Raw genomic sequence first — 24,049 nt, 5'->3', positions numbered from 1 at the left:
CATATGCAGTATTAGTCCTTAATGATGGCAGTTTGGCAACTTTTGTCTGTATGAAGCCAGCCAAATTCTGATCCCTTTACTCTGAGTTGGTTCAAATTCCTCTGACACTAGGGTCGCTACTTGGTAGGAGCCAAACTGCAGAAGCTAAAAGGTTAGCTTGCTTATTCTGAGCTGACTTGGATCTCCTATTAGGTGAGGGCCCCATTCCGAATCTTGATCTCTGATAAATGAACTTTTTAATGTTGCATTACCACTAGCGCACAAGCCAAATATCCACACAGATATTTACATTCCAACAGCCAAATACAAGCTCTTTTTATTTTTGCTTTCTGATTTATGTTATGTTTTGCAGACATGAGTAACTCATGTGGGATATCTTTCCCCCAGAGTAAAACCAATGTAAATTCACATGACTCAGGGATTTGTTTCAATGCTCATTTATAAACTCTCATTTGAAATGGTTATGCTTGAAGATCAAAAGAAAAGTACAATCACTTGTATTAATGTTTAATGTGTAATTCACATTGTTAGAACAAAAAACAAAACTGTTGGTTGTTATGACAAATATTAACCATTGGTGCTACTAACCAATTCCCATAGAGGATCCTTAATTTCACTGCACTGGCTGTGCACTGAGATTTCCTCTTGCCTGTGACATCATCTCAGAGACTTAAAGACACTTTCCTCGCTGGATAAGAAATTCCCCTGTAATCATAGAATTGTAGAATAGTTAGGGTTGGAAAGGGCCTTAAGATCATCAAGTTCCAGCCCTCTTGCCAAGGCAGGTACACCTCACACTAAACCATGTCACCCAAGACTCCGCCCAACTTGGCCTTGAACACTGCCAGGGATGGAGCATTCACGACTTCCTTGGGCAACCCATTCCAGTGCCTCACCATCCTCACAGTAAAGAAGTGCTTCTTTATATCTAACCTAATGACAGGAGTAATGACAAAAGTGGGAGAGAGCTGGTGGCTCAGAGACCTCTCAGTGGAAGCAGTGTAAAGTGATCAATCCAGTCTCTTACATAAGCAGGATTTCAGATCAGGCATGGTCCTGATGCCTTAGATCTTAGTCTAATTTGAGCCTTAATAGCAAAACTAGACCCATGTGCAAAGTCACCCAGCACAAGAGAATCCAAGAACTTGATTATTTTATGTTTATCTGTGTTTTACCTTCTTTAGTCAACACTCACTTTCTTACCAGGAAGCTTCTTATTAAACAAGCAGGTTTGGTGCGAGGGAGGCATATGTGAAATCCACTCTATATCCTCAACCAAGACCAACACAGGACAGCAAAGCCATGCTTGTAATCACAAACTGATCTTAGGAAGGAGAATACAATGTGTGGCATCATTGCCTGTTACACAGAGCAACAGGACTATTTCACCTGCATAAGAGAAGACCCCTTGATACCTTTTGCCACCCCACATTGCAGCCTTTCGCACAAAGTAGGAGTTGGGATTTTCATCTTCATAGCTTTTACTGTCTTTTCCCTTGTCAATGTTTAAAGGGTCAGCAATTTGTGCCATCTAGTTTTTATATTCATGCTTCTTTCAAAAAACTCGGCTGTTTCACTAGCTGGGCTTACATTATTTCTTTGTCTAGTTCTCCTCTTCCCCCCCCCCCCCAAAAAAAAAAACAAACAAAAAACCAAACCCCACCCAACAGCCAACCTTAAGTTTGAAGTTTTAGAGTCTCGATTCCTGTCAGGGAGTCGCCTCTCTTCTATGGCACAGAATGAGACCAAATGACATTTGACGAACTTTCTGCTTGGCATAAAGTCACAAAAAACTCTGTATGTTTTCAGTATCATTTTGGTAACTTTCCTGTATGCCAGCTGTGCTACAATACACCTCATACAACCCATCTGCCCGAGTTTCAGATAGACTCTTCCCAAGACCTTCAAATGCAAACTATACATTAGCTTTCTATTCTTAAGGCCCTGTTGTTCCACAAGCCCTTCTGAACAAATCTGAGGGGTTTCTCATTCAGGAACTAATATTCTTGAATTAGAATGGGTGCTATTGCTTTGAATGGCATGCAGTCAAAGTACAAATGGATCATGGGTGTTTATAAAAGGACAGAGCAGGGCTTTGAGTTTGTTTTGCTTTTGTTTGCAACAGTCCACTCAAAATATTTACCATTGAGAAGCTGGTGTTTTCTCCAGCAATGAATCTACTGTCAACTTCAAGGTAGTTGAGAAGGTACTGACTGTTTACTTTAGGGGAGGGCACATGGCATTGCTACCCTGGAATTGAGCATAAATACATAGCTGTTGTGGGACATTTTGCTAAAAACATGTAATGAATTTAATATCCTTCACAAGGAAAAAAGTAGGTAAAACTCCGGCCCAAATTAACCTCATGTTATAGAGAAAGATTAATTCTGTTGTTTTCACCTGTGGGACTTTGGACTTGTCTATGCACCAAATCATTCAAAAACACCTATTAGGTACACTGCAGTAATGACTAAAACTAAACTCATGTGTAGACAAATCTTGTACCAGCAACAGAATTCCCTTTCTTGAATTATCTTAATTCATTTTGAAAGTGGATTAAGTGAAACCAGGAAAGAGCTCAGTCATTCCAGAATGAACAAGCTATCTGAGCACATTCTGCTTTACATTCACATCCAACTTTATTCCTGAATAATTTTCCTGTGCGGAGAGGCTATTAGGATATATCTACATAGCACATGAATGTGTGATTACAGACATACCAACCTTTCCTTTACTCTCACTGGTATGAGTAACAACAATAATGAAAGATGGCAGGAGAGACTTTAGTGCAGCCTTTTAACTGAAGCATATATGCAGCCCATTGTGAAGAGTCTCCACTGAAATCAACCTCATCGCACCCTTGCTTCAGAGACAACTCATGTCCCTTAGATTAATACCAGGGTTCGGGATGCCTCTCTGCATCTCTGGGGTTTATGAGCACCAAAAATTGCATATGCAATGGATGGCACAGCTGAGCTAAATGGAAACCAGGTGAATTTCAGAGGTTAATCATGTTGGAGGAGAACGGCTCACCCATTTTTAATAAACACACATTTGACAACCACATAGTGTCAGCTGTGTGACTGCAGAAGCCAAATTAAATATGCTGTAGACAAGCACAACTCAGTTGATGTCACCAGGGCTGAATTTGGCTCCATGGGTGAGATCTTATTTGACTAATACTTGTTTTGTTGCCTATCTGCTCATTTATTTTAATGAAATTTATGCATTTTAATGTTCTTTTAAGTGCATTCCAAAGATAGCAATTTGATTAACTAATTCACTTTTAAAAGTGTAACAATCACAACTAAAAATCTCGCTCTTAGCCGAGGTATGGAATAATTGCAAGCAGCATCTTGGGTAGCTACACCATACCCTTCATGCTTTCAAAGCAATTCCCCACATCAATCAGAAGAGCCTCACTTAAGAAACTAATGATGAAATACAGACAATGATCAAGCTGTACAAAATGCTTTTCAAGTCTACAAAAAATATGTATCAGTAAAGTACTCTGCTGAGACAGTATAGTTAAGACAGGTAAGAATTTTGCTTAAAAGCAGTTCAAACCAAGTCCAAAACAGAAACATTAAACAGACTCGTCTTTCTAGCCAAGCCAGAAAGCATCTTAAGTAGCTTGGGTTAAAAGAAAGACAGAAAAAAAGTGCTTTCACTTTCAGGCTCATTAAAACGATGTTTAGACTGTACCATATTCAGAGAGGGACTTCCTTTTTCCCCCAGCTGCTTTTCCAGCTGCAAGAGGCGATCTCATCATTTAAAACAAGGTGCCAGTGGGAGCAGAGTCCAGCAACAGAAAAGGCGCACACTAACTTCTCCCTGACTTTATTACCTAACAACTGGAATAGCAACACCTGATTAGTAGCAATATTAAGCAAAGGCAATTTTCCTTTTATTGTATTTAAATGAGGAAAATGAAAGCTCTAATGGTAATATTAAGGCTGAACAGAGGCAGTCGCAGAAGAATTAATTTCATTTCAGCCCTGCTACATGTATCCCTTCATGAACTAGTTATATGCGTATCCCCAGCGTTGTAACTAGTTATTAAAGTAGGTGGTGCACAGCTCAGCGCGAAAGAGGTAAACTTGACCTTGGGCGCTGCTGGGACGCTCTGTGGTCACTGTGCAGGGTGTCGTGGTGTTTCAGCAGTTTGGGCTGTTAACAGTGCGTGTGTGTGCAGCAACTGATCTTTAGCTCAAGAGGCACTCAAACCGAAGCGACCATGGGTAGTTTGTTTTTAAGTGAGGCCTACACGTGGAAATACTTCTCCACGCGGGTTAAACCCAACACGCAGAAGGTCCCCTGAATTTAACAGGGCCATTTGTGTAGACTTAGAGGATTTGCCTAAGAGTACAAGAAAATCGAGGTAAGAAATTGCAGGTGCCTTGCCAGCCCCTACCACCGCTTACACCAACCCCGGTGCTAACTGCAGGCCAGTGCGCACCTGCTCTTTTAACGTAAAACCGCCCAGCTTTCGGAAATAGCTGCTCCGCAGCAGCAGAGGTAGGGGGAGATGGTTTAAGTACCCGCGAGTAAATCTCGCCAGGGTTTGCGCCAGTCCTTAGCAGCGACGCCATTGTGATGCCGAGCAGCCGCTGCGTCCCGGGGGTACCCGAATTGAACCCGGGGTCTGTGCGGAGGGTGAGGTCCGTGTCCTGCACCACCCCCACCCCCACCATCCCCCCCAGGCTTCCCCTGCAGAGACTTGGAGGAGACTCGGGGGGGGATGTTACAAGTGCAGCGCCAGGCCTGCACGGCAGCATCCTCACTGCTCGCCGAAGAGCAGTTTACGCCGCCTCCTGCGTTTCGGGGGCCTTTTAATATATGTATATATATAATATATATATTATGTACATTAAAAATGTGTATATATATATATATACACACACACATTCGGGGATGTGTGTCCCCCCCCCCTTCAATCAGTTTCCCCATCCCGCGGCTGCTCGGCAGCTGCTAGCTGCTCCTGCGTGCCTCCGAGTATCCCCGCATCCCTTGGGCGAGGTGTCCTGTCGACCGCCCCACTGGGTCGCCCCCCGCCTTCGGTAGCAGGTTGGGCTTTTATTTTGGGGGAGGGTAAAGAGGGTTGGTTTCTCTTTTTGTTTGGTTTGGTTTGTTTTCCAGGCGAGACTTGGCGGTGACCGGCGAAGCTCGCCCGGCACTGAATGTCACCCTGAAGGTAAAATGAAAGACAAAAAGATGAACGCATGCCTGCGCCCCTCGGCCGCGCCGCCGCTTCCCCGCACCCCGCCACCATCGCGGGGCGGCAGCCCCCGCCGCGCCCCGGATTTCCTGTCTCGGTTTTTCATTATTTCCCTTAAAAAAAAAAAAAAGGGTGGGGGAAAAAAGGGAAGATAACCCAAAAAAAACCCACGCATGTAAAGGAAACGTGCACGTACCCAGTAACGAGCCCAGGAAAACCCGGCCGCTTCCCCCTTCTCCTGCCAAGTTATCATTGAGAAAACAGACAGGCGGCGTGACGTCCCGGGTCAGGCCGAGTGCGGACCGGCGCTACCAAGGCGGCAGGGAGGCCCGGGGCCGCCGCCGAGGCCGGAGCCGCGGGGTCTGGGTTCGCTGTCGCCCGCCCGGGGCCGCCTCTCCCTCGCTGGGGCCGCGCGCGCCGCCGCCACCGCCCCCCGCGCCCCCCGCCCGCCCTCCGCGGTGCAGCGCGGCCTGCAGCCCGCCGGCGGTTCCCCCCTCGCCGGCGGAGGTCGCGGGAGCCCGGTTAAAGGAGGCGTGTATAAAGATTTTGCAATGTCCCTGCATGGTGTTGTAGACTTTCCTAGCAAAGAAACCGGCTTCGGCTTCTTTAAAATCCCCGACGACTCACCTGACTAGCCTGCCTGCGGTTCTGAGCTGACCAGGTAAAGTGGGGCCTCCCTGTCCCCACCCCGCACCTCCGCGAGCTGACATTGCAGCGGGGGGCATGGTTCCGCACGGAGACGAGCCGCTCGCTCTAGAAGCGCTCCCCCCCCCCATCCCCTTCCCTCCCCCCCATTCCACCTTCAGACCTTGTCCATTGCACTTGCTCGGAGTCGGTCGTCCCCTTGTGTTTCCCCCCCACCCCCAAATCACCCTCATAAAAAGCCGCATGGCAGCACCGGCTGCCCGGGGCTCAGTGTTTCGCGTTTCTCCGATAATTATTTAAGACTGTCGGGTCGGCTACAGGGTTAATAGGGGGGAGGGAGAATGATTTTGTTTTCTGCTGACAGATCCTACCCCGGAGGGTTTTGTCCTCCCCCCCAGCCCAGGGTCAGGAGCGTCAGGGAAGTGACGAGGCTTTGGCCAGCAAGAGTTTGGGGTCCCGGGGTGGCTTTAGAGGCTGCGAGCGGGTCAGGTGGACCGGACTCTCCAAGCTTGTGCCGGCGGCTGCTCATGCCCCCCCCCGCCCTTCTTCAGCTGGGGTGCCCTTTTGTGGGTGCCCCGAGGTGTCCGGGCAGCGGCGGGGGGGAGGGGGGGGAAGGAGGCCGTGGGAATGGGGAGGCTAGGAAGGGAATGGGGTGTGCGTAAAGGAAGGGGGGCCCCTGCTTGCCCCCGTCCCCCTCCCCGCCGCTTTCTCCTTCCTGGAACACTTCTGCGAGCGACCCGTGGGAGCCGCGCAGGCCTGGCCGGAGCCCTGCACGTCGGGCGGGGGGTGGGAATTCTGCGCCGGGCGTCCCTTCGCTTCCCGTCCCTTCTCTGCCCGCCCATCCGTGCCATGCGGGACGCGCTTTGCCCCGCTCCTGCCGTGGCGTCGGGAGTCGCGGCCGGGCCAGCGGATGCGGAGGGGGCGAAGGAAAAGTAAGAGAACTCCTTATCCTGCGTGCTCCCTCTGCGCTTCCTGCTTTGGGTCCTGATAAGGGGGTGCGGGGGGCGGGGGGTGGTGGGGGGGGTGGTGGGGGGAGCCTCAATGTGACCCGGCTGCGAGGAGAAGATTTTTTTCTCCCTTTTCTATTTTATTATATTTTTTATTTTCCCGCATGCATTAATGCTACGAAGGGGCGAGTGGTCCGGAGGTACGGTTTGAAGTGCTTGCAAGGGAAGCACTCCCAGTACTTGGTCTAGTTAACATGTTTCTCATGATAGCAAAGAAAGGACTGCATTTAGGAGATGACTAAATAATGGGGGAGGCAAGTAAAAATGAGTAGAATATAAAGGAGAGGAAAATGAAGGTGAATGGGAGTGTGGGAAGAGAGGCACCGTGCAGATTGGGTTTTTGAGTTTCTCTCCTGTAATTCTCCCCCATACCCTCCTCAAACACCCCCCTGCCCCATCTTATCTTTTCATAATATGTAGGAGACTAACAGCAAACATAACCCAGCCCATAAACAGATGCCCACCCCTCTTCAGCCTGCCTGTGGCCAGGAGGGAAATGTCCTTTGTATAAAAACACCCAAGTTTTAAGCGTTTATTATCCAGCCTGTCTCAAATACAAAGTGTAAAAGTTGCCTGATACATTCTAGTGTTACTTCCCTGTTTTATTTCAGAGGACAAAATGGTCTGGTGTAGCATACCTTCGGTCACTTTCAGGATGGGAGTAGTTTACAATATAACCTACATTAGATTACACATGGTGTGTGCGTTCCATTTCCTCTGAAAATAGCCAAAGCTTTAGAATGATGAAGTGACTCATGTGGTTATGATCTTCCGTGTCTTGAGAACATCAAGGTAGCCATGGGTCTGCGTGCTGGAGATGTGGGGCTGTGGTGCGAGGGGTTCCATGGCTGTCCAGGAATCTGGCAGAGCTCCTTGTAGAGGACTTCACAGTTTAAAATCTTGCCAGGGGCAGAAGAAGGTAAGCACAACATTCATTATCAAAATAAGGAAAACAAAACGATTGCAGTCACTGCGTGTGCAGTATCACAGTTATTCCCTAGTATTTTGTCAGGAATTAAAAGGTTACCACTAGAGTACTATATCCGTATCTCCAGCTCTGGCACCACTTATTACTGCAGTGGTATTTCAGTATTAAGTGATCTCAGAGATATTTCATCTTTCATTTTGAATCCTGAATTTGAATCAGCATTAAGATGTCAGGGCTCCGAGATAAGGCATAACAAACCAAGTAGACAGCTGAAGGGCTCCTGGTGAAGGTATCCCGAGAAGGATATCTCGGGCCATTCACTGTAACCTTGTTTACAGGGACATTGCAATTGCAACCTGAATTTCAGAGAATGGCTGTCTGGACTGATGCCTGTGTGGCTGAAACCCACTGTGAGTGTCTTTTGCACTCTAAACGTTCTCCTCTGCCTTCCTTGTATACTCGCAAAAACTTTCTGGAAGGTTAGGATGATTTTCTGATAGGAAAATGAAGACATTTTCCTAAGAGGAATGCTGCTCTTTGAACTCGGGTGCATTAGCAGCAAAGTATTCATGAGGTTTGGGTTTTTTTTCCCCTTTATCTGGTTCTCTGATGTGTCAGTATCAGTTGTTATACCCGTCTTTTTAACTCACCTATATGGCTTTGATTTATTATATGTGAGTCTTGGTGGTTCCAAGTGTATTTTGCAGCACACAAAGTCGGTTCAAGTCAAAATGTAAAAAGATGCTTATTGCAACGAAGAACAGTTTTGTAGTGATCTGCTAATTTTTGTGTTTTCTTTTTTCCTAAAGCTGTTCCAAAATCACATGTGTTTATTAGTGAGGGGGTGCTAAATGCCAGCATCCACATTGATGAAGGAAAAAAATGCTGTTGAAATGCTTTGGAATAATAAATAGGATATGTAATGGTCAACCACAAGATAAAAATTTTACACAGTGTTTTTATGGCTCTAAATTGGCTGCATTGTAAACCAAGCTCACTACTCGATTAAGTCATCAGAGTTTTCAATTATTTAAGATTATCTAATATAGCCTTCATCGCCCATATCAGAAAATTATACATCAGGTTGTAATTCCTTCTTGTTGGTAGGTGAGGGCTTTGTTGTGGATGGGAGGGTTTAATTTTGGCTTATCAGGACAAATATTACAAAGCACGCATGCAGAAAAATGATATGGAAATAGCCCCAGCCCTACGAAATGAGGATAGTTACAGCATTGAAATGTACCTAATACAATTTGAGATCCACTCACTAAGAAACCTTGACAGTATCTGCCTCGCAGGTACCATGCGTTTGGAAATACTATATCTCCATTTAAATGCAGATCTCCAGTTTTCTCCAGGGGGCAGTTGGCAAACCTTTCGATTGAACCACCGGTACTAGAAAAACTAACAGAAGGTTTACCCGCGAACAGGAGACACTTTCAAGCCTGCCTTTCTGAAAGAATGATTGTCAGATTTCCCAATATTGCATTTTGATGTTGACTCTAAATAATTCTGGATGCCTTTTCCAAAGTCCCGGGAAAGGAGCAGTGCCTTTTACTCAAGGTAGGCCGACATCTGTGCACTTGTTTAGCATTGAAGCATTGAAGAGAGATAAATGTTACAAACAAGCTCTTTGTTTTCAAGTGAGTGTTGTGTTTGTATGTGAATTTTGTGAAATGGACAGAGCAGTGTTGCTTTGATTTTGACCTAGATTCCTTGTGATTATTCCTATACAGCTAGTACCTGCTTATTTCCCACTGTGAAAATAGGAGAACAACTGTTGATGCTATCTAGCTGGGGCTGCACGGGCAATAGGCATGCACATCCAGTAATCTCCCCTCCTCCTCCTCGGCTTCATTAGTAATGGATAAAACAGTGCTGGACTCCAAGGAGGGTGCAAGCCAGCATGTCCTCTCTGGTGAATTTTTCTTTCTTTGACGTTTTAATTCAAAGGAAGACAGTAAAAAAAAAACCCAAACAAACAAAAAGGTGGATGAGTGTTTCTGTTTCCAGACTGAGCACAAAAATGGTGCACACTTGCAGGGCTGAAGAGGGCTTTTATTTAGTTGAAACAAGTCTTGGATCCACCTTGCTCTGTATTTGCTTGAAACTCAATGCCTCTAGGTGTCAGTCCTCCTTAGGGAGGCTTGTCCCATCCAGTCCGCTTTTCTCTATTGTTTGCCAGCTGTCTAGCTTGGGGTGTAACCCAAGACAATAAATACCCAGGACATAGGGAATGGGAGCTTCCATTCCCTGTGCTGCTACCAGGCAGCACAAACTGTCTGGTGCAGGGGAAAAAAAAAAGATCCTGACCTTTTCTGTGATGGGTGTCCTGTGCTCTGGTCTCCTCATCGTGGACAAGGGTGCTCCCCAAGGATGCTCCCCAAGGATGCTGCCCTTGCCCCTGTGCCAGAGTCATGAGGTTGTGGAGATACCCATATTATGCTCACTAGTTAATGGCATATAACCCACCAACCTCAGTACCCTGGAGAAAACAAGCACTTCAGCCTCTGCATGGAATTCAGGCAGATCTGTGAAGTCCAGTCTTACGTGCACCCAGTGTTAATGGCAGAGAGATGCCATTCAGCTTGTTATTCCCATAAACATCTGCAGGTTTCTGTTTCTAGTGGAAACTACAGCTGGCTAGACTTCTTAAAGGAATGTTTTGCATATTGAGGTTGAAAGGAAAGTCGAGCCTGATACATTAACTTATCGTCTGTGTCATTCTCTTGACATCAGTTGGATTACTACAAGCATATATGACGAGATTAGGTGCGAGATCTTCACACACACATGCTTTTGTTAGCATGTTGATCAGTGGAGATGTTACTTCTCTGAAAACCTTGTTCTAAGTCAAGCATAGGCAAGCACAAACCTGTGCATGCATATACAAGTTGAGCAGAGCCTATCCTTTATAATACACTTTTTTTTTTCCTTTAATATCTGAGCAAGATCTCTTCTAACTCAACCATTAGGGGAAAGAAAATGGAACTTTCCTCAAACAGCTTTTCTGTTGGGGAATCTAGTGGCAGTTGCTTTGAAGCATGTGTAATTGATTATCATACATTTATTTTAAAAAGGAGACATAACAAGGAATCTAACATGATGTTTTGGAATATATCTTCTCCCCACAATGTTCTTGAGGGAAATTTAAGGTTGCAGGCATCATTTCATGCCCTGTATGTTTTTGAACATAAATCAAAGAAATTGTCGGAGAGTTATAGATGTTCATAGCAACTGTAGCTATAATAAACACATGCAGTATATATTTTCCAAGCTATTTTGTATGGGTAAAAAGCTGAAGCTGGCTTTTTATATGAACAATTCAACTTAATCACTGAAAATTTATTTCCTAGTTAGGGTGGATTACCAGCGTAGCATGAAGTCGTACACTTTCTTTTAAGTCCATCTGGTGATGAAGCCTTGGTTAAAATTGGGAAAGTATTTAAATTGGATCTAGATACCTTGAATGAATTATACCAAACGTCAAATTTATCGTGATGCCTCCATGGCAATATTTACATCTATATTATCACTTATATTTGTTTAAAAGTATGCTGGATACTTTAAGAGAGCAAATGAAAGGCAAGAGCGGTATGAAAACCCAAACAGTTTTAATTGTACACATAGCACAAAATGTAATCATAGTAAATACAACAGGAAAGACAATCTTGAACGATCAGGTAGTGCAGAGCTGCTAATTGGAGCAACATGCAGCTTAAGGCACACAGATTTCCTGATGATCGTATTAGTCTTGATTTAAAGCCTTAATAGATGCAAAAGGACAAGTGACTTTTGTGGAGGAATTTCAATGAGGATAACATAGCCACTCTGTGTGAGGATGAGGAAGGTATTCCATACGTTGATGAGGATCAAAATGCCTTAAAGTGCTAAAAAGAAAATTGAGTAGTCACAGTTAATATGTATGTGGATAGACTGGGGATAGGACATATTCAACATCTGTGCAGAGCTCAGGCAGGTCTAGATGAATGGATTTTTGGGCTTAATATTTAAGCAAAATCCTAAGCATCTGCTGAATACAATGGGTAGGATGTGCTTCTTTGAGCCTGGCTTTGCAGGTGCTTTTGGGTGTAGCTCTCAGTATTCTGTATGCTCCTGTTGGGTTCAGAGGTTGGTAATTAAAAACCATTACTGCTTATTGAAAATTGTGAGACTAGCTAAAAAGTGTGACTTTTAAAAGTGTCACTGGCTTCTGTTTTATTGTGGTTACCTTCAGTCATTCTTCTTTTATTACAAGAGCCAGAAATCTCTTTTTAGGAGAGAAATCTGGACTGTCATTACTTTACTCCTAGAAACAGGTTTTTAAAATGTACAACAGAGACAGATGCTTAAAGTGAGAATTTGCTGCTTTACTTATTAGTAGTTTTAGCCTCAAAAGACTTCCTCTTGATGATGTCTTTGAATTTTAAGACCTGCATGAATTAATTAAACATGAAACAACTGATGGACCTCAGGAAGGCAGGGCATGGCCCATCATGGGCATCAGTACTAGTTCAGACTTCAGAAGAGCAGGCAGTGGGCTTGGTTTCCAAGGGCCACCCTCGGGATGAGTGGAGCAGGGATGAAGATTTATAGCTTCTGACATACTTTGGATCAACTGCCTCTTAATTTCTCACCTAGGTCTTGCTCCCCATCCTCTCCGAACATTTTCTGGGGATCTCTCTTTAGTAGTCAGACTACTTTATCCTGTCCTCTGAAGGCTGGAAAATGGACCTTGAATTGTTAGTATGCTCCCTGCTGGATACAGTGCTGTGAAAACAAAATCCAATGACAAAATCAGAAAGGAGAAAAAAGGGAAGACAGAGTGTGGGAAGCTGAGGTATAGCTGGGAAAACTGGGAGGAGGGATTTGGCAATTCCTGTGTGTCCTGTGGACAGAATCTATGTGTACATTCACACAAGAAGGTGGCTGAAGGAGCTGTGTCCCTGGATCCATATTGACCCAGCAGCGATGGGTAGAACAAGATAATAAAGGAGACATAAGGAGAAGTGGAGTCTACTGTGGCGTGGACATCCTCCAGCACTTGACAACTGCCAGTTGAGCTGTGTAGGTAGGACTGCTGAATATGGTCAGATTACTGCTCTCATGGTGCATTCTGAAGTCTCATCCTTTCTATGCAGACACTTGAAAGAGCTTGTTTCACTCTGTGCTGAATTTCTAAGAGAAAAAAAACCCAACCCCTCTCCTGTCATACTACATTTGAAAGAGATGACCTGGACAAGGGTTGAGAGTGTGGTGTGTGGAGTCCAGATGGCAGGCTAAGCACTGGCACACCAGGAGCAGGCAGCCCAAGGTTATAACCCTTCCGATGTCACAGCTGGGACCTGGATGCACAATTTCAGGTTTCAGCCCTTTACCTTTCTCCGACATGCAATCCCTGTCTTGCAGCACAGACACTCTGCTTTTGCAGTTGGCGTTAAAGGTGATGGTGCTAGTTAAGGCATGGAAAGGTGAGGTGATGTCACGGAGGTGACGCAGGCAGTCAGTGAGCCCAGCCTCTTAGCCAGCATTTCAGTTCCCTGCCTTGCACCGTCTCTCTGGGGAGATGATCAAGATTAATCCTGCTGGTGCCACCACACACTTTCATTTCTCCTATATGACACAGTCCAGGGGTGGATAGGATCCTGCTCCCAAAGGAGAGAGGCGCATGTGTGTGGAATTGCATGCTGAATTGGTATGGTTACCCTGCTATAAATGGTGCCTATCTTTTATTTTTAATGTTTTGCTAATCAGATTTTGCTTGTTCTTACTTTTTATCAGAGGGAGGTGAGGCCCTGAACTGAGTGTCTCTGAAAACTGGGCCACAAACCTTAAACTTGTTTGTGCTTGTGAGTGAGCGCACGCGTGCGTGTACAATGTGCGAACGCACACTCGGATGTTGTGTATCCACAGGATCTCAATTATTTTGCTGTTTGAATCATAGAGCATGCTGTCTTGATGTACTGTCGGTTTTGGTTTCTGTCCTTTGAAATAAAGTTCAAAATATTAAAGAAATAACACGGAATATACTAGTAGCTAGAATAGTCATAGTGCCTGAGGGGAAAAGAGGGTCATGAATAATCTGTTTTACAAATGCCCAGGAAAAAAACCCCATAACTCTTCCTAAGCATACTCTGTAATTGTGCACTTTGAGAATGGACTCTTCTGAGGTTTGCTGGTTATCCAGGAGAGAGAAGTAGGTCCCGTTTGGAAAGCAGTATGCAAGCTCTATAGTCACTCTCTGACCGTTTGCTGGGGGAATGCGTGGTCCCAGTTACTCTTTGGAGAATCACCTTGGGCTAAATGGTGAAACAACTAAATCTGAATTAATTATTGATATTTCCTTAACATCAAATGTGAGGATGTGTTTGGAGTATTGCTTCCCGGTTTAGGAGTTGGAATAGCTCTAGCAGATGTATTCTTTTGAAATGTTGCTTTTCTGGTCTTATTAGTTTACTTGGACAGCAGTAAGAAACCGCAGAAGCGGATGCAGGTTCTGCCCATCCCTGGCAGGCTCTGGATATATATAACAAATAACATTATATGTTTGCTGTGTGTGTATATATATATATAAAACATATATAACATAGATATTTGGAGTCACACCGGGATTTTGGTCAGAATACCAAACTTTGCTGGATTTGGGATGTTGTCTCCACAGTTTTAGTCCAAGGGGGGAACGATACTAAAAGGCTCTGGACAAAATATTAAATGAAAGAAGCAGCCCCCTCCCACACCCCAGATATTTTGACTTATACTCTGTATCAGAAAAAAAACCCCAACACTGAGAATTGTGCGACTGATGCAAGGCAGGCTTGGGATGAATTTAGGATAAACAGGATGCCTGTTGCACTTAATTTAGCAATTCTAAGGCAGAAAATGCTTTTGAGTGCAGCTAACAGCTTCTCATCTGCAAATGCCACAATCAAGCAAAGCAAAATATATTGTGGTGAATTCTGCAGCTCACAGTCATGACACAGTCAAAACCTCCTATTACAGTGAGGGAGACTTCTGCCTGTATTCTGCCTGCCTGGGATGCAGGGATTTCAGAGCAGCGTTAATAAAAGCGATACAGTAAATAATACAGCTTCAAAAAGTCCTGTAGGACACACAGCAAACGGCAGTGATTGGAACTGGGTGAAGTTGTCAAAGGTTGCTTTGCTCTCCAGAGCCTGGCAGTAGCTCCACACTGAAATGTGATGCCATTGGTTTTCAGCAAAGATTTCTTTTCTGCAGGGCTGCAAACGGAGATCAGCTGCTACTGTGTATATACACAACTAGGGAGCAAATCAAGCAGCACATTTAAGCAGCCTTTTTAACCCTGAGACTTTCCAAGATTCCTTCTTCACGCAGGAAGTTTCCTTTATATTGTCAGCTGTAGCACTTTGCTTATGTAATGAGATCAGAGCTAGGATCACTGCTGCACAGTAGAAAGACTTCCTTAAGACATTTGTCCTTGAAACTGCACCAAACTCTTGGAAGAACCCAGAACCTGTAAGTATGTACGATATAGGCAACAATAGCATGGTGCAAAGCTGCAATCAACCATCATAAAGTATCTGATTAGCAGGGTAGGAGGGATTTTCTTTCCTTTTTTTTTCTCAGATGTTATGTTACATTCATTTTCAGTTTGTTCTAAGGAAGCAAATCAATTCGGGCTTCTGATACAGTGACTTTGCAGTAGATGAGCTAGTAGTAATATATTTGGTTTAACTATTTGTTGCTGTCATATAGCTTGTGGGACGATTATTGTAGCCATCAAACTATAGAGAACTTTTCTTATGTTTTTAGGCATTTTAAAGGATTTTGGCGGGGGGGGGGGGGGGTCCATCTTCCAAATAAGTTTTTGCTTTGCTTTCTGATTTTGGCAACCCCACCCTACTCCAAACTATAAATAACAGGGTAAATGGAATTAGTGCATATTGTTCTTAGGAAGCAATAAAATATATTTGTTTGCAGGTTTAATTTAGTCATTAACAATGTTGCACCGTTTAGGGTGGGTTTTGTCTTAATTGGATTCTACTCAAGGCTGTCTGTTTTGTGTTTTACTATCTTGTCTGTGTCTGTTTAAGTTACTTTGCTGGGACTGCAGTCCAGTTAAACCTGTATTTAAGCACCATTTATATTCTGAGCACATTTCTGATAAAATAAGTGTTTGAGATTTACATATATATATATGTATGTGTGTGTGTATACATATATATATATTAAGCCTTAAACTGTATAGTTTTATTTGCAGTGAGCGCCAGAGAAGGCACAACATGGACGAATGTCAGACATAGACCATATAACCTAAGTCGTCTGTGCATTAAGCCTGATCAGAACGTGCCCACTTCTGCGACTGCAACTAATAAAAGCCTTGAGCTCCCTTTCAATAAATTTTTCATACACAAAGATACTTCTGTTTATCAGATTAATTTCTCCCAGGTTAGCCTGATTGATAGCTGGATTGTGGTTTCTTAAGAGCTTTCTCCATGAAACCCCACTGAAGAGCTGCATTCCATTTAACCAGTGAATGTAAAAACTGGTAACCATGGATTCAGCCACCACTAACTGTCGAGAGCAATGACTTGTTGTAAACAATACAAATGAGCCAGGATAGCAGAAGCAACCAGACATGAAATGATTTTAATAGAAATTACGGTAAAGGTCATGTGATACTGTATTGGCTTGGATTCACTGTTAAAGGGAAAGTATTTCAGTTTTCCAGGTTTGAGTTAAACTGCACATCTCCATGGGCATCTTCGCGTTAGTGTAGGACCCCCAGAAGGGAAAATGAAGCAGTTCTTTGGAAATGCCTCTGCTTAATTGTACGTTGTGACTTAGGCCCTGATCCTGAGAATGTGGGAATAGCTCTAATCAGTGGGGATTATTCATGTACTTAAAATCAAGTGTGTCTGTAGGACCAAGGCCTTTCTAGATAAGTTAGCAAGGAAAAAATATATATTCTAAAGAAATAATAAGTTGTCACTAAAGATAAATAGTGGAAATGCAAAGCTTCACTAGTGTTGTGGGTTTGGTTGGAGGTTTTTTTTTTTTTGCTTGTTTTGTTAACATGAAAACAAGCTATATTTATGCCTTCATTTTTGAATGTTATGACTTTCATTTCTCACCCACCATTCCTCAGATCCTCTTCCTAATTTATGGCCTGTCTTTGGAGAACTGGTAAACCATGGTGTCAGCTATTATAATATAGCATGATGATAGGCACATGCAGATCGCATGAGCAGTCGTGTGTCCTATCTCAGGAATTTCCATCCCTACAAAATCTTTGCTGACTCCCAGCTGTCACATGGCTGTCACTCACAAATTCTAACCATAACCAAATCCTCCTCCCTGGGCATGCGCTCACCAAACCTCTCTAGCACACATAGATGAGGCACAAATGTCTCTGCTTAAGCACTTTCTTTTCTTAAACGGGCCTCTCTCCCAAGCCTGCTTGCATTCCACTAATATCTCTCCTTTCATACGTTCCTGGGTGCTACTTCCCTGCTGTGCCTGTGCTTTGTAAAGAGGAACCTGGAGTAGGAATGGTCAGCAGTAAGAAAGGCAAACAAAAATAACTTTATGCGTTGTTTAATATAGCTATTCAAATCAATGCTAATCTAAACTTCCATAGCTCCCTAAACCTTTTCAAAATAATTAACCCTTTCTGTTCTGTAGACATCACTGTCACCTTGCAACTTAAAAAATTACCGTTTTGTGTATTTACTTGTCATGACATATATATTATTTGGAAAGCATAGATTATAAGAGTTCTAGACTGGAACTTTGGTTCTTTTTATATTTGTAGGTTATTTCTGTATTTCACAGAGGTCACATACATCCTATGCTGTTTTACCAGTAATTATGGTTTGTATATTTTTCAACCAGAAGTATTTCAAACAGTTTCTTATCAATCTGTTACAGCTCTGAGCAGTGTCTGTCGAGCACAAGTTGCAACTAAAATGCATAGATAGATGCAGGACAAATCCTGCTTTCCCTATTCTGCTGAGCTACCTCGCCAGACAGAGAGGGCGATTGCTTGTGTGAGTTGGGAAGGTAATATTTAGCTTGTACGTAGATTAACAGCAGGCAAAAAATAGGCTGACTTCTACTGAAAACAAATACTTTTGAGAAGTAAAACAAAAGCACTCAAACAGGAATATTTAAAAGAAAATACATGCCAAGCTGCAAAATATTTTCTGTTGCTTGTCTGTGTCAGTGTTACAAGTGGATCAGACCTGTAAATATATTAACACTTTACCAAAAGGGAGGAGGTGGCTGGACAGAACAGATACCACCTTGACTTTGCGTATTTATTCTGGGATGAATCCAAAACTGAAAGTGAAATGCAGGTGAAAGCACAGTGAGACTCTAGGACAGTATCCAAGTCAATTGGAGAAACTGCATTGGTCTCCTTAGCATTAGGATCATTGGGAAGCATTAGTAATTCCTACACCCTTTGAAAACGAGTTGGGGGACATTTGGGTTGTTGTGCCTGGCGGAAGAAACCAGGTTTCACTCTGGAGGGATAATGCAGTGTTCAGGAAGGAAGGAGTTCACTGTGGTCCCTTGGACTTCACTGGCATGGGGTAGTGGGTAGTTTTCCTTTGCTCACAGCATCTTTTGCATTTCAAGGTCTGTGACACATGTGCTTGCACGCATTTCTGTGTTTAACATCAAATACTGATTTTGTAATGCAAACCTTGCAAGAGTTAGTGAGTGAGCTGCCGGAGCTCTTTGCCCATCTGCAGATAGGAAGGACTGGGAGGCAAATCCCTTTGTTTCTCTCCCAGTTGATAAAGTTAAGGTGCTGGTTGATGGGCAGTAGCAGGAGACTTAGACCAGAATTCCCATTTGAAGCAGAGCTCTGGGAAGATGTATTTGAATCCCCAAAATGGAGACCTCAGCGTTTTGCCCATAGAGAAATCTCAGTGTGTGCAGTCAGGCAAATGTTGCAGTGCCTACTTGGGGACAGCAGAAATATCTACCATTAAGATAATAATAACAATAGTAATAATAATAGTAATAATTAATGATATCTTCCTTATAAGCACAGTAATATAAATAATGACAAAAAGTTGTATTTTATCACTGACATTCAAATCTACTGCTTACATGATCAATATTAAAATCTGCTACTTTTATGCAAAGACAACTTTTGCAATCAGATATTTTTTGTACATGAAAATATCATATTGGCAGTCCTAGCAACTAAATTCAAGTGGTGAAAGAACAGGCACTTTATTCTTTAAAAAACAAAACAGTCTTGATATGGACGTACCACGGGTAGGGAATAGGGTAAACCGGTATCCATGTCTGCTCATACTTCATGGCTGAGACAGCCAACAGCACTGCAGGTAAGTAAGAAATAAATAGGTAGCTTTTGTTGGGTGGACTCCTGGTTACCAGGAATTGAACCAAAACTACTTAATTTCATGGAGCATGGCAAACTAGTTGGTCACTGAATGACAGGATATTGTTCTTTAAATTATTAACTCTGTACAAACATTGCAGTGTTTTATGTATTTCTGCTCCTTTCTAGTTTTACCTCTAAGCTGTTGTGGGCAAGTGAAGGTTTTTTTTTTGAGGACTCTTACAGTAATTTTGTCTTTTGAACATTTCCAAATGTACTTCTTCTCATGGGCTATTGAAGAGCCGTGATTTATGGTTTATAATGTTCTCCAGGTCAGCAAAACTGTCAGAGGGTCTAAAGACAAGAGTGTGATCTGTATCAGCTGCATTAACTTTCCATTAACTTTCCGTGACTAGAACACATCTTTGATTATTCTGCATTATTCCTTTGTATGAAATAAGGTTATTCACAGTGTATTTTAGTTTTAACAGAATCAGACTGTCAACTGACCACCAGCTTTTGCATGCATAGACTCTCTCCTTCCTGGCACAGCTTTAGGCCCACATCCACAAAAGGATTAGATGCCTTAAGTGGGACTTAAGTGGGATTTAGGCTTTGAAAGTCCAAACTGAGATCCCCAATATCCCTACTGAACTGCCACCTAACCTTAGTAGTTGCCTGACCTGTGTGAGTGCCTACATTTTCAATATCCAGCTTTCCCAGGTGGCCAAAGAGCTGCTTTGGATATTCTCAGGCATTTCCATCCTGACAAGGTCAAGCTTCTCTGCTCCCGTCTTTCTCCCCACATCCCGACAGACTTTAGAAAGCACAAGCTCCTCTTGCAAAGTGGGTTTCTGTGAGATGTATCTCACTTCCTCCAGCTGTGCCCTTCAAGGAAAGAACCTTCCAGGAGGTTTCTTTCAGGAGCAGCCTGGGAACCTCGAAAAAGGTACCAAAACAAAGAAATCTGAGTATCACTGCTTAAACACGTAGGTCCTAGAGAAGAAGTGGGATTTCAGATGGGTATGGCCTGTTCTCTCTGTGCAATGGACACTTGTGTATTTGCTGGTATTGCACAAGACACAGGGGTATCACACATGAAGAGCGCCTGAAAGTTGGGTACTGGGATGCAAAATTACTGCTCCTAGAGGTTTTCTTGGAGGGCAGTTTTGGAAAGAAGCACTTTAAGGGGGAAGAATTTTCACCTTCAAGTAGTCACGTAAGGTTTCACCTGACTCTGTGATATAGGTCAGATGTTTTGGTTTCTTTTGACTTACTGGGGTGTTTTGTGCACACCCAGAAACAATCATCACATTTGTAGGGCTGCAGCCTCAAACATTTCTGGAGCTGTGGCTGGATTGATAGCTGTCTGACTCTGTGGAGGCCAGAGCAAATAATGTCTTGTTAGTAGCTGAGTAAGTGGTCCTGTGCCATCACTTATTTCTCAGCTGTACTCGTGACATTTCGTGTGTTCTCAGCCATGTCTGTTGTTTGTTTAAATCCTGCTCAGTTCCTTGATTTATCAGTTTTCTGTAGACTTTTGTTCGAGTAGTCCAGGATGCTATCTTATTTCAAATAGATGCATCCTTATCAGCAAATAGTCTTTCATCAATAACTTTAACCCTTTCTTGTAACTCTGCATATGTTCACTTTGACCTTGTCTTTTTGAAATCCTGGAATTTCTATGGGGGCAATATTTAGGCGTTCTGTAAGAATTTCATTTGAATAAGTTGTACAGGCATTTGCCCATACCTTTTGTACACATTAACAGATAAAGCCATTTATTTTTCCCCTTAAAGAGACAACTTTTTCTCAAAGAATTCCTAGTTTCCTATTTTGTCAAAAATGGCTAAAATGTGTGCAGCCTTAATATTATTCATTGCTACTTTTGATATATATACATGATCTTAAGGTCCTTTCCAACCTTAACCCTTCTATGATTCTATGTGTACATTCCTGAGAAAAATACAGAATGTAAAACACATTTGTATAGCTTAGAAACTATGCAAGTACAAAATAAAATACAGTCTCAGAAAATTTAGACACTGCAATTATAAAAAGCCTATATATAATGAATAAACTTAACATGTAATACCAAGTACTATGTGTATTCCTTCCAAAACCTAGTAGTGTTATACTGGCGTAGCTAAAATTTGTAGGAAGGTCTATGATAATGACATCTTAATAGCCAAGAATATTATTCATGTATTTTTAAAACTGATATAGGGAGATCTGTTGTTTTAATGGAGAGTATATGTTATAAATTAACCTGTAACTTTCAGTCCACTAACTTGTGTTTTCAGAATAGCATGCTTGAATTATTACACATTTATTTTGGCATTTTAATATAAACAAGCATTGGCTCCTAAGCACATCTTTCATCATTTTATTTGTTCTTTTGGATTACATAATCTCTCTTTGGCATTTTAAGGACAAACGGTTACATGAAAGTTGTGAGGGGCAGGCTTGTGAGTGTTCTCATCTTGCTGTATTATGCCTTTTACTTCAGAAGATCTCCTGCACTTCCACGAGGACGTTATACCGAAGTGTAAAGCCAAGCACAAATTAGGTATGGCACAATAAAGTGATGTAAAGAAACCCATTGCTGGCCACTTGCAAAAGGGAGCTGGTATTGCGAGTGTTAAATCATTCAAACATAATGAACTATGACTGTTGTATGACTATTGTATGGAACCAGTTTGAGGTATGGGAAGTTCAGCAAATATTGTGCCTTGGTGGTTGCCAGATCACTTGCGTGCTTGCTAAATCCTATATACAGCGCTTCCGTTTGCTGGGTTACTCACTGAGCTTTTAATAGTCAACTTAATTTTAGTTAAGGTTCAGTTTAGTAACTCTTGAAATTAGTGGAAAATATTGCCAGTGTTCATCTGGTAAAGCCATATTACATAGGACATGCACACTCATGGTACATGTAGAAGTAAAAGATAACAGATCGATTCTGATGGATCTCATCACTTTTAAGGATAAATTACAGAACCTTTTAATTACTGGGGAGTAATCTTGCAGAAAATTGAATCTGGAGTTTACACATAGGAAGAAGTTTGGTCTCCGTTCCTTCCTGCTGTCAACAGTGGCTCCATGCACTAGGGTCCCTGTCAGGCTGTGGGCTTCACATCAGTGATGGTGACATGCTGCTTCTGAGGTGGGAGCTGTCGTAAAAGCAAGAGGTCTTAATTTTGGGGAAAGCTTCTGAGTCTCATCCTGCTTCTTTGCATTGTCTCTCTGCAAGCAGCTGAGGAACAGGAGGTAAGTCTGCTGCTTGCCTCTTTTAAGGCATTTTATGGGTTGTTTTATGGGTACAGGTAAAGGACTACAGCCGAGATTATATTTTTTTCCCTCATATAAAATGGAGGTATGACTTCAGCCAGCCAGATAGCATCCTGCAGAATGAAATAGTGGGGGCAATAACCGTAACTAAAGATTAACTTAGAAATAAAGGCAAAGGTACGACAAGCAAATGCAGTGAGAGGGTGTTTTTTCTGTTTTTTTCCCAAGTTGCTGATGTTGCTGGAAATTGTTGGCCTATATGTTTCCCTAGGACAAGCACTACAAGGATAGTTGGAGCAGTGTCTTGCCCTTTTAATAGTGCTCGTATCTGAACTAGGATTTCTCAGACCTATAAATACCCAAAGCACAGGGTCTCTGACAAAATACGTAAAAGTCGTATAATAGAGGAGGCACAACAGCATGCACATCTTTATCATGATTGTGTCCCTTGCTCAGGAGTAAATGCTGGTTACCTCTTTGTGGAGTGAAATTCAGGAGTGCATGTGCCTATCCCATCCATTGGGCTACAAGCTGCTGTCTTGAAACTTTGTGTGTGCAGGGGCTTATCCTGGTTAAAAATACACTGATTTAAATAAAGGTAATAATATATTTTTTTCATAGCAACCTAATGTAGAAAAGGTGAGATTAGTGATAGACCCCTCCTGAGCTGGCTGAAGAACAGGCAGTGGAGAACTCTGATCTATAGAATGTAGGTAAGTGAGGATCTTTGCATATAAAATCATTCTCCAGCTGTATGGAAAAGCATACAGGATAAAGCCTTGGCCTTGTTGAGATCAGTGGGAATCAGTCTTGTTATCATTGTAGATTCTGTATATTCCTGCAGTGCTCTTCTCAGTGGTGACAGAAACCCCAGCACAGACTTGAGCAGAATCCTTAGCATCAAGTTAGGTTTGAGCTTTGCAGGAAAGATATCACTGCTATTAATATTAAGGAATAAGAAACAATACTGCCAAAGACAGGGGGTTAAAGCTTTCTATTTTGTATTTTGACCCTGTTGTTTTGAGTGATACCAATATGGTAAATTAAATGTCAGTGGGGCTTTTTTGCAAAGCAGGGAAAGAATGGGTTTTTCCTCATTTTTTTCAGTTACAGGATCAATATTTTGGATGCTTATTATAAGAGGCCTTGGAAAAGAAAAAATAGCAATACCTATGTTGTAGGAATACTTGCTTGTTTGTAAAGTATGTGAACTACTTTACAAAAAGGAGCCATAAGGAATAACACACTGGTTATTCTGGTGTGACAGAAGTCTGTATTTAGGCTTCTCTTAGTCTCCTTTATTTACAATAAAATATTTGACTATCGTTTCTGAGATATTCCACTATCGGTAATGATGTGATAATGAGGACAGAGGATAGGTCATGAGTCTGCAAATATGTGTGAGGAGATGGGGAGCTTAACCTACTAGGTGAAAGAAAGGTTAGTGTAGCAACTGCAGGAAAACTTCAAAGCATGCACCTAGTTTGCTGCACTAACTTAATTATCCCTGCTATAGATATGTTTGACAAACATATCTATAGCCCAGCTACTGTTACTTCTCAGTGGGAAATAGCAGGAGGCTTCTGTTTGGATGCCAGTTGACCAAATCCTTCCCTCTGCTTCCT

At 42.7% G+C, this 24,049-nt stretch overlaps 1 protein-coding gene and 1 long non-coding RNA gene across 20 annotated transcripts in view; one reads left to right on the top strand and one right to left on the bottom strand.

Annotated features, from left to right (window-relative positions):
• Positions 1–966, bottom strand: part of LOC133209772 (uncharacterized) — a 70,001-nt gene extending 69,035 nt beyond the window's left edge. Inside the window, exon 1 of the long non-coding RNA XR_009724760.1 lies at positions 589–966. This is a non-coding gene — a long non-coding RNA (uncharacterized LOC133209772). The remainder of the gene's footprint in view (positions 1–588) is intronic.
• The window catches only part of ESRRG (estrogen related receptor gamma), a 405,523-nt gene that overhangs the window by 14,423 nt on the left and 367,051 nt on the right, over positions 1–24,049 (top strand). For 5 of the 19 annotated variants that reach the window (XM_061348564.1, XM_061348559.1, XM_061348562.1 and 2 more), the window contains exon 1: positions 5,724–5,879. The exons of 4 other annotated variants lie outside the window; for them this stretch is intronic. Coding sequence is in view for 6 of the 15 variants with exons in the window: in XM_061348548.1 (XP_061204532.1) it covers positions 15,195–15,292 (98 nt within the window). In the remaining 9 variants the exon portion in view is untranslated. Of the gene's footprint in view, positions 1–4,970; positions 5,195–5,722; positions 5,880–6,664; positions 6,796–14,744; positions 15,293–24,049 lie in introns of those variants that run through there. 10 more of the 19 variants (XM_061348561.1, XM_061348566.1, XM_061348548.1 and 7 more) reach the window with 8 other exon arrangements.

The sequence above is a fragment of the Neopsephotus bourkii genome, unplaced genomic scaffold (genome assembly GCF_033783945.1).
Source record: "Neopsephotus bourkii isolate Nb327-2 ecotype Australia unplaced genomic scaffold, CSIRO-AGI_Nbou_v1 NB_360, whole genome shotgun sequence".
Taxonomy (NCBI): domain Eukaryota; kingdom Metazoa; phylum Chordata; class Aves; order Psittaciformes; family Psittacidae; genus Neopsephotus; species Neopsephotus bourkii.
The sequence above is the reverse complement of the archived record's forward strand: the minus strand, read 5'-3'. Positions and strand labels throughout refer to the sequence as shown.